Genomic DNA, 11,196 nt, shown 5'->3' with positions numbered 1-11,196 from the left:
GGTAAAAACAGGAGACGCCAAGTGAGCCAGTGGATAGAGAAAGAGAAAGGGAAAGAGAGGGAGAGAAACAAAGGGAGAGAGATATTGGGCAAAGAAAATAGAGACAGCGATACAGAAGGAAAGAGGGGGAAAGGAGAAGAGAGACGGGAGAGGGAGAGAGAGATAGAGGGGAAAAAGAAAAGATGAAACAATCAGATCTCTAGCAGCTTGCTCTTTAATCTGATGCCAATCCTGTTTGCCGGCGCACACAGCCCACAGAGACTCTAGAACAATAGATAGAGAGAGAGAGAGAGAGAGAGAGAGAGAGAGAGAGAGAGAGAGAGAGAGAGAGAGAGAGAGAGAGAGAGAGAGAGAGAGGGAGATGTCGAGGGAGAGCACTAACAGGAGAAGATATCTGTCTCTTGCTGCATGTCTTACTTTCCCATCTCTGTCTGCTACTTTCTCGTACCACCTCTCTCTCTCTCTCTCTCTCTCTCTCTCTCTCTCTCTCTCTCTCTCTCTCTCTCTCCCTCTGTCTGTCTCGCTCTCTCTCTCCTTACCTCCCTCTTGTCCTGCTCTCCTTCTACATCTCTCAGGTTACTCCTTCGTTCATCTTTCCTTTCCTTTGCCATTATCCTTATCTCTCTATCTCATATGTATTGCAGAGAGAGAGAGAGAGAGAGAGAGAGAGAGAGAGAGAGAGAGAGAGAGAGAGAGAGAGAGAGAGAGAGAGAGAGTATCGCGCCCAGCCCGGTGAGGTAAATACGGTGGGGCTCTGGTTCTCTCGGCTCTAACTACACTCTGTATCAGTCTATCTTTCAGTCCTCCACTTCAGACCCTGAGGAGGGAGGGAGGGATGGGATGGGATGGGGTGGCGTGGCGTGGGGGTGGGGGTCACATTGGCTTGGCAGGCTGGCGTTTTGCCACAAAGATACCAAAGGGGTAAGTGTAGCAGTGCCCGAACGCTTGCACACACACACACACACACACACACACGCACACACGCCCCCCCACACACACTCTACCAAACTGAAAGTCAGAACAGACTGCTTCTCACTGTCCTTGTATATAATGACAATTTTATTAACACATTGTATTGAATTGTGTGGTATTGTATTGTATCGTAATATAAACACAGTCCCGTTGTGTAGAAGAAACATAAATAACAATCTGATCATAAGCAGGCCGTTTTCTCAGTAATGGGTTGTCAGGCAACACTTTATAAGCCATCAAGACGGCAATGCTCACTGAACTACCACTATTGCTCCATGCGGAGTGCACATTCATCACTCTAGATTGATTGTCATTGTGTGATTGTCTGAAGTGCACGGTAACCGGCAGACCTAACAAACACCATACGAGCGCTGAATAGTTAAAGACTACAATCTGGATATTAGTCTCTATCAGTGGCTCGGCTTTGGAAAGAGCGGGACAAAAATGTTCCTTTACAGTCAGATCTCACACACATCCATCACCATACGAGTGTTGAATAGTTAAAGACTGCAATTGGGATATTAGTCTCTATCAGTAGCTCGGCTTTGGAAAGAGCGGGACAAAAAAGTTCCTTTACAGTCAGATCTCACACACATCCATTTAAGCCGGGTACAGGGTCAAAATATATAGTTCAACATGAGGCAAATATGAACCACACCGATGAGCTGCCTTTTAGTAAGACATTTTATTTATAGGGACGTTTCGGGGCACCACGGCCCTTGTCTGAGGAAGGGCCACCTTAGACTTCACCATAAAAAAAAACATTTAACCTACCTTTACAAATCTATGTTAACAGGGACACAATATTAGGTCAGAGCTTCTGTCTTTCTTTCTGTCTGAATGTGGGATGTTCAGTCACTCCCTTGTAATCTCCTCCTAATATACACATCCGGCTAATTACAGAACACGCGTGCGACACCACACACACACACACACGCACACACACACACACACACACACACACACACACACACACACACACACACACACACTTGTTACAGCCCGTCCAAATCAGGCCAGAGCTAAATTAAAGGATGGAAAGCGACACACACACACACACACACACACACACACACACACACACACACACACACACACACACACACACACACACACACACACACACACACACAGCCGTGCACTGCCGCCACAAAATACTAACCAAGTCTGGGGTCTCATTTGGAAGCTTTTGAAGGACGAATGACTATCCTGCCTAGCTTGTCAGTCAGTAAAGATGGTCATGAACGCACAGTCAAATAAAGCAATTCATCCATGGCATCTAAATAAAGTAAAACTGGTCTTCTTTTGCCATGTCATGATGTTTCTGTGGCTCTGAGAGAGTGGGTTTTCTTCTTTCTTTAATTTTATGGAAAGGCACTATAAACAAGTCAGTTCAGCACTAAATTTAACAATTCTGTTGATGACTGGGTAGACCAATACAGAATGACGCTGCTGTTAAATTTCACTCTCTATGTATACTAACAGTGTTATTAAACGGTGTCATTGTCGCTTCGGGCATTTTTATTGGGTAAAAATGCATCCGTCTGAGTGATGGTAGTGTATCGTGGACGCCGTATGAGTGGACACTGGAGCAGTTGTACAAGTTATAATTGCCGAGAGAAAAGCTGACTGTGTCACATAGTGTGTGTTACACTGTTTAAACACTTTCGTAAAGATTGGCGACATGCGTGAGACATAGGGGGAAGTCACCGCGTTGTCATCATTTTTAAATTGTAATACAATTTGTATGAAAGAGAGACTGTTTCAGGTTTTACATATGCACAGGCTGGTTTAGCCCTTGGGTGCTCGTAGCCTACCTCTCCGAGGTGTTTGATCAAAATGTGTCCCTTTGCCAAGAATACAGTGTTATACCAACAGCGCGATTGGCGATTTTAATTTATTTAATTTGTCCATTTAAAACGGCAGCGACTGCTAGCATCTGGGGTGTGTTACAGTGGTCGTTTTTTGCCAAATTCAATTAGATGACTAATGTGATAATTTGCCGTCTGTAGAGATCTGATGATACGTCGAGGGCGGGCTCCAACTTTCAATGCGAATTGCAAACAAGGTACAATGCAACTAGACAAATTAGTCAAGACCAGACACATCAACGCAAGCTCCGGCGACAGGCTACCCTGTCGACAGGGGTAGGCTGTATCACGAGGATTTGCATGCAGTCCTCCAATGTAATAGCCTATATGGGCTATGGCTGGTGTTTGTCAGACAATGTCAACGCAATAGAAATGGGAACGCTGACACGCATATTGCAGTGAATGTTAATAGGCGAGTTGTAATTGCGAGGACCAGCACAATGCAACAAAGTACCCAGAGACATACACATCGTAGAGGGTCGAGGGCTGAATGATCACGCGTTGCGTTCACCGTCTGGCAAGCCGTGCGCCTCACGGATGAACCAGCCATTGGTTTGACAATTGCACACATTTTCCAATTCATTCATTGGCATAACATAATGTTCGTTGCATTTACGCGGAGCTGCAATGGCTCGCAAGAAGGCATCCGAGCCGAGCGGGGTGGCAGGAGATTGGCTAGCCAAATCAAGCCCCGATAAATCAGCAAGGCCCCGTTATCACAGCCAGAATAAAATAATTCCGTCTTCAAAACACATCGCAAGGCACAAGGGGGCTATGACCCACGAAGGCGCACGATGTCTTACCGGTTGCTGCTTATGCCGAACGGCCGCCTTCCCCAGAGGTGGCTGGTGTTGTCTCCTCTGGAAGCCGCTTTTCGGGTACTCGCTGTAGGCTTTGTTGATACCGATTCGGTCTCGCTTCTCCCTGCCGTTGCCACCATCCTCCCTGTCTTCGCCCGTGTCCAGGCTACTGAAGTTCCATACAATTAGTGTCTGGATCAGGAGCACGGTGAGTGCCGCTATTATGGCAGACCGTGATCGCCGGGCCAACTTACGGGCACACAGGCTGCCTACCATCTTCACCCTGAAGCAGCGAGGTGCCGCTGCCGAATACCGACAGTAGCCTTTGTGGCTGAGCGACTGGGGAGGAAGCGTGGAGCGGGAGAGCGGGGTTGGTTGGTTGGTCGGCTGGCAGACGCTTGAGATGAGGAGAGAGAGAGAGAGGAGGGCGAGCGGCCGAGAGAGAAAGCGCGAGAGCAGAGTGCAGAGCCCCCGTGTGGTACTGAAGCAGCATTGCGTCAAATAAGATGATTGAGATCTTATTTATTCCCATGATAAAAACGTGTTATAATACTGTTATAAATGATCAAAACTATTAACGTGTAGGCCTAGTGTTGGCTTACAGATGTTTACCCACGTTTCACCACCTTAACGCACTGACCTATATGTGTCGGAATGACAGCTGTGCCGATGTTTTTGCTTTTCCATTTTAGGCTACATAGGCTAAAGAAAGCAACAGATGTTTGCTAAATTACATCCACATAACTAGACCTATACACTTGCCTCGGTGTGTGTGTGTGTGTGTGTGTGTGTGTGTGTGTGTGTGTGTGTGTGTGTGTGTGTGTGTGTGTGTGTGTGTGTGTGTGTGTGTGTGTTTAAAACAACGATAAATGATGGGGAAAATGCAGCATCGATGGCATGTCTTCCACCAACGTCGAAAAAACAGCAAAGAATTGAGACACAAGGTCAACCCCAGTCGCTTCGAATTTAGGCCCATGTTATAGTCTATACTGTATGCTGCCATGCGAAACTCTCAAGACACATCCCTCATCCAGCCTCGCGTTGCCTGACTCCATGTGACAAGATCCCTTCGGTTTCCATGGGAATACACACATGTTCACTTTTTTACCTGCTGTCTCGCCTCCACGGGATTCCCGAGGCAGATGTCAGCACGGTGCTTTGGAAACATGGATCAGCGTTACCGGAGCGGAGGCTCATGGGCCGCCGTGTTTGCTCACCAGGCAGCGCTGAGTCTGACGCGCGGGCGTCATTAAAGTTGAAACAGCTGCTGCTCAGCCGCCGCGCGTTTTTCATAATTCACCAGCAAGCCTCGCGGAGATCGAGGTCGAGTGGCTTTGATGAATAAAAGAGGGGGAACGAGGCGCAATGCCTTGTCCTGCCTGCCTGTCGTGCCTGTTGGTTTCCGCTCCGAGCGCTGAAATGCGAAACGTCACTCATTGCATACTTGGCCGACAGGGAGTTAATGGACCGAGCTCGCATTGTGTAGACAGCATCGGGGGGATTTTCCCCCTCATCCCCCTCTCTTTGTGGATGGCATAGCACCGCTAAAAACAATAGGTCTGTGAGACCCCGGGCTGGGCATGCATGCGAGCTGGGGAGCTGTGGCCTGAGGCTATGTTCTCTCCTGTTCTCTCCTATTCTCTCCCACGGAGGCGCAGAGGGGCCTAGCTTGAACTGAGTTTCTATGAATCTCTCTCTCTCTCTCTCTCTCTCTCTCTCTCTCTCTCTCTCTCTCTCTTTCTCTGTCTCTCTCTCTCTCTCTCTCTCTCTCTCTCTCTCTCTCTCTCTCTCTCTCTCTCTCTCTCTCTCTCTCTCTTTCAACTACAGACCAATAACACAGCAACTGAAGACCAGACCCTGCTGATGGAAGATGTTCATTGGAACTCTTATCAGGTGCTGGAAATGGTTAGAGATTCTGCAACCTTTTTATGATTTCAAGCTGAAACCTGAAGCACAGCATAGGTTGAAAAAAGTAGTGGAAGAGTTAAGTGAGTGGGAGTTTGGGGAGGGAAGCCATAACTAAAAAACATATTCTGAAACCATTTCTTCATAGCAGGCTGCACAGTATAGGCTCTGCTTCCCACTCTCTCAGTAGGCTCCCTGTCTCTCTCACGCTCACACGTTCGTTCACGCTCTACCTGCCGTCTCAGTCTGAGTCAGGCACACGTCTTCTTCCTTCCAGTCAGCCAGCCTGCCAGCGTTTCCCCCTTGAGCCCGCCGCTACATCTCTCTCAGCCCCGGTCTGAGTGGGCTAAAATGCATTAGGAGCGCTCTCTTACGCCTTTGCAGTCTGCATAAGTAAATGATGGTTGTAATTGAATGTTGACGGGCACGGTCTCCCTAAAGATCCCCCTTAATAGGGGCTAAGTGAATTCCGCAACACAAGCGGTAAATGTTAAATATGTTAAAATAGCGTGCACGCGAGAGAGACAGAGAAAGAGAGAGAGAGACCCGACATCAGTGGTACACTCAGGGCCGCTGACAGCTTTGGCTGGCCCCAGGACAAAGTCATCTGAAAGGGCCCCCCAGCCCAATAGATACAATGTATACATGAAGACCCAATTCTGGGCCCCCTCTCTCCCTGGGCCCGGGACAATTGTCCCTTTAATCATCCCCTGTTGGCACCCCTGCATGGGTACACTACTGGGTATTGACTGTGCCATGTTATCAAGCCAACGTCTGCCTGTTTTCTTATGCTGAGGAATAGGACGAGTGGGAGTTAGGCGATGAGCTTGGCATGCCTGGCACTCGTCTCTCTCCTCCACGAGTCACAGACAGACAGACAGACAGACAGACAGACAGAGAGCCGGAGTCTGAGTCTGAGTCTGAGCCATCGTCATGGTAAACGTGTATAGCTGCTGGTCTGGTATGCTGCCATTGACTCATTCATGATGGTATTCTATACATCAGAGTTCCCAGCAAACACACATGTGTCTGAGGGGGAGGAAGAAAAGGAGGAAAAGGAGGAGGAGGAGGAGGAGGAGGAGGAGGAGAAAGGAAAAAAGGGGTGAATCATCTCCAGAGCCGTGCCAAATAGACCAAAGGAGAAGGGAGAGAGAGAGAGAGAGAGAGAGAGAGAGAGAGAGAGAGAGAGCAAGTGTATGTGTTTTTGGGAGAAAGAGAAAGAGATAGATAGAGGGAGACGGAGAGAGGCCAACAGAGAGTAACGGAGAGATAGTGAAAGAGACAGAACAAGACAGAGAGGGAGAAAGCGTGTGGGGTAAACGGTGTCACATGCTGGCAGCTATAGCAGAGCTGTGTGTGTGTGTGTGTGTGTGTGTGTGTGTGTGTGTGTGTGTGTGTGTGTGTGTGTGTGTGTGTGTGTGTGTGTGTGTGTGTGTGTGTGTGTGTGTGTGTGTGTGTGTGTGTGTGTGTGTGTGTGTGTGTGTGTGTGTGTGTGTCCACCCTACAAATGTGCCCCCCGGGAGGTAACAACCACGCAGGCTCAGCAGGAGAGCAGGAACACAGACACAGGCACAGATGGGAGGAGGAGAGGAGAGGAGAGGTGAGGAGAGGAGAGGAAAGGAAAGGAGAGGAGAGGAGAGGAGAGGAGAGGAGAGGAGAGGAGAGGAGAGGAGAGGAAAGGAGAGAGTGGAGAGCAGGAGAGGAGAGGAGAGGAGTGGAGAGGAGAGGAGAGGAAAGGAGAGGAGTGGAGAGGAGAGGAGAGGAGAGGAGAGGAGAGGAGAGGAGAGGAGGAATGGAGAGCCACAGATAAGGGAGAAAGAGGAGTGAGATAGAGAAGGAGAAAAGAGGAGTGAGGGGGAGAGGAGAGGAGTGGAGTGGATTGGAGAGGAGGAGAGAAGAGAAGAAGAGCGGGAGGAAGGAGGGAAGAGAGGAGAGGAGAGGAGTAGGGACCACACGACACTCATGCGAAAATGGAGGCATGGAAAGGAATGGTGTGGAGAAGGGAGGAGGAAAGTAGAGATGGAAAGATTCGGAGAGGAAAGAATAGGAGGGAGAAGGGATGACAGGACAGAAGCAAAGGAGAGCAGAGTAGAGGAGTGGAGAACACAGGTGTGGATGGAGAAGGGGAGCGGAGAAGACCAGGGAGAAGAGCAGGTGTGGTGAGGAGAAGAAAGGAACGGAGAGAATAGGATTCACGCTGAGAGGGAGAGGACAGGATTGACACAGCACGGGACACATGGGAAAACACGTCACGAGTCCCCCAGATAAAGTCTCTTCATAGTGGTCTGTTGTCTAGAGGAGAGGCAGGGACGGACTAGGACTCCGTGGGACCCTGGGCCAAACAACAAGAAAGACCCCCACAGCCCAACATCCCCTCCATGGCATTGCGAGATTCAAAACGATCTGGGGGTTTAGTGAAGATGTTAGAGAGCCTTTGTTTTTCGAGGTTCTGGGTTTTCACCCCCCGAAAAAAATGTGAGAATAGGTTTCAATGCAGTTTTAACACAATACGAGAACACAAATATACAGTAGACCAATAATGAAAGTTTTTTTGGAGCACGTAGGCTTGAGCTTCAGGGTCCCCTTGGCTCTTTGGCCCCTGGGCGCGGGCCCAGTAAGCCCGTGCTGTAATTCATCCTTGAGGAGAGGAGTGAAGTAGAGAATTGGAGTTTGCATACAGCAAAGCACATTTGGGAAAACACGACGCCATTCCATCCCCCAGATACTTCTCCTGATAGTCTCCTCCAACGTCAGACATAGACGGAGACAGAGTACACACCGTACACACTGTACACACACACACACACACACACACACACACACACGCACACACACACACACACACACACACACACACACACACACACACACACACACACACACACACACACACACACACGCACACACCCACACACACACACACACACACACACACTCACAGCAACATTCCCACACACATAAACACACACGCACGGAAGCGATGTTGCCATAATGTGTTCAGCGTTGGCATCAAAGCGTCAGACGCTGCTCTCCCCCAGAGGATCCAATGTGGCTGGCTGTCTCTCGTCTCGTGTGGGCTATAAGTAGGAACGTTCTCCTCATGGAGGAGGAGGAGGAGGAGGTGGAGGTGGAGGTGGTTGTGGTGTGAATGTCAGACTGGGGGCTCAGGAGTACAGTGTTAGCCGCAATGTACTGATGATTGTAGTTTTGAGTGTGTGTGTGTGTGTGTGTGTGTGTGTTTGTGTGTGTGTCTGTGTGTGTGTGTGTGTGTGTGTGTGTGTGTGTGTGTTTGTGTGTGTGTCTGTGTGTGTGCGCGTACACGCATGCATCTGTGTTTGTGTGTGTGCAGGGCCGGTTCTGGCTTATTTGGCGCCCTAGGCGAGTTTGAGTTCTGGCGCCCCCCCCCCCTTTTTTTATACCTTACAGAACACAAGAGTAATACCGGTAGTAAGCTTAACTAAATAGCATCAAGAACAATAACTGTTTTGCATCAAATGGATTTCTGGTTCTTTTGGACAGCCGACCAACACATCAGATTGAGTCGCATGAAAGTACCTTCACTGTGTGGTGTCTTGGATGTAATGGTGGTGGTGCCCCCAACCCCAGATGAGAGGGAGGTTATCAATGTGTTTGAATTGTAAAATGGAATTGAAATGCCAGGAGAGTGGTACAGTACATTTGCATGTCAAATGCATGTGTAGACAATAGGCCTACCAAGGAGGTCTGCATTGATAGCCCATCTACACTACAGCATCACAAAGCATGGCAGCATAACAATTTTAATAAGCTACACATTTGTGCTGTCTATGATTCCAAACCAATTTCATTTCTGTACTGGAAATAGTGGTGCATTTGTGAGTAGGAGAATGAGAAGGGGGCTATCTATGTGTTTGAACCGGAGGGACAGGGTGAGAGAAAGGGAGAAAAGCTGTCACACTTTTGAATTTCATAATATACAAAATATAGTAAATAGCCTCACTTGTCTGCAATACTACATCACTCAGCATGAAAACATGCTGTGCATGGTTCTCTTACATGATTAATGTAGGCCTATATGTCATTCTGGTCTGGAAACAATGTTTTTTTAAGCTTACAACAAGCAGGTAATTCATTCAAGTGGATGGAAGGAGATATGGCAGCTAAACTTGTTTTAAACATGGCACCAGTCTTACTTTACATTGCTGGTCAACCTAAGCAAGTATTATGATGTCAGGTATTAGTGAGTAGGCTACTAACAGCTACTTTACTGGATTTCATTGCTTGGCATACTTGGCTAATGTTAGCATGCTAACTAGCGATTTCTCAGATCAAAAGCAAAGCTCTTTTTCCCTCTAATTCCAAACAGTAGCCTCATAACTATTAGGCTTTACATTACCACAAACGGTTGCTGATTAAACCACATACTTCCAAAACACCCTCTGCAACTCCTGCATCATGCAATGACTGGTTTAATGAGAACATAACAATTCTCCACCCAGCAGAGCAGCATTGCTGTTCGCGCTTGCCCTCTGTCTCTCGAATGAGTCTCCAAATTCAAAATAGACCGCACGCTGTCACTCGTCCCGCCCCCTTTCTCAGGACTGTCTGTTTATTGGTTCACAGACTTCCCAGAGACAGTTGAAAGCGATATTACTATTGGCTGAGGGGCGTTTTGCCGTGAGGAGTGCTTTCGCCAGGCTTTGTTGATTGCGACTTCATAAAAAAAAACCTCCATATCGCAAAATTACGCATCGGAGAGCGCCATTTCGGCGCTCCTTCTTCACATTGCGCTCTAGGCGACCGCCTAGCCGGCCTATGCTTATAACCGGCCCTGTGTGTGTGAAAGTGTGTGTGTGTGTGCGTACATGTCTGTGTGTGTGTGTGTGTCTATGTGTGTGTGTGCGCACGTCTGTGTGTGTGTGTTTGCATTTGTGTGTGTGCGTATGCACCAGCAACACTATTTTTGTCAGAAGGAAAGTAAGTAAACAGCCCTGGCCCCAAGCAAGGTGGATATTCAGGGCAGGGGAATGCATCAGCACATCAGCCTCTCCTGCCTGGAGTGTGTGTGTGCGTGTGCGTGTGTGTGTGTGTGTGCGTGAGCGTGCGTGTGTGTGTGTGCGCGTGCATGTGCGTGTGCGCGTGCGCGTGCACGCGCGTGTGTGTGTGTGTGTGGGGGGGGGGGGGGGTGCTCTCCTGCCTGCTGCTCCCTGCTAAGCACTCTGCAACTCTAACCTATTGCACCGTATCAGTAGGACCTGACAGTAATATACACTGGATTATACACATTTACATTTTTAAGTAATGGATGCCCGCTAGCATAACTCAGCGTAGTATGCATGCTATTAGTAAATCACCCTCAGGTAGACGTAGACTCATGGGATAAGTACTTCTATAATATTACATACATAGTTGTTACAGCATTTTTTTTAAATATATATTTTTAGGGGCTTTTATGCCTTTATTTGACAGGACAGTTGAAGATGGTGACAGGAAGCAAATGGGGCAGAGAGACAGGGGAGGATCGGGAAATGACCACCAGCCGGACTCGAACCGGGGTTCCCGAGGGTGGGCATGCAAGCCCAAATGTGGGAGGCTTAGCGGGCTGCACCACAGCACCCCCTTTACAGCAGATTTATTTGGAATTCAATGGAGTTATTTCTGAATTCAAT

The 11,196-nt window shown here is 48.4% G+C and overlaps 1 protein-coding gene across 1 annotated transcript in view; it reads right to left on the bottom strand.

Moving 5' to 3' along the window:
• xylt1 (xylosyltransferase I) overlaps positions 1 to 3,999 on the bottom strand; it is a 156,587-nt gene extending 152,588 nt beyond the window's left edge. The window contains exon 1 of the mRNA XM_063221528.1: positions 3,647 to 3,999. Within this exon, the coding sequence (XP_063077598.1) occupies positions 3,647 to 3,919 (273 nt within the window). The 5' untranslated portion in view covers positions 3,920 to 3,999. The remainder of the gene's footprint in view (positions 1 to 3,646) is intronic.
• Between the last annotated feature and the right edge of the window lie 7,197 nt (positions 4,000 to 11,196).

This window comes from Engraulis encrasicolus, chromosome 2 (genome assembly GCF_034702125.1).
Source record: "Engraulis encrasicolus isolate BLACKSEA-1 chromosome 2, IST_EnEncr_1.0, whole genome shotgun sequence".
Lineage (NCBI taxonomy): Eukaryota > Metazoa > Chordata > Actinopteri > Clupeiformes > Engraulidae > Engraulis > Engraulis encrasicolus.
This window is presented reverse-complemented; position numbering and strand designations above follow the sequence as displayed.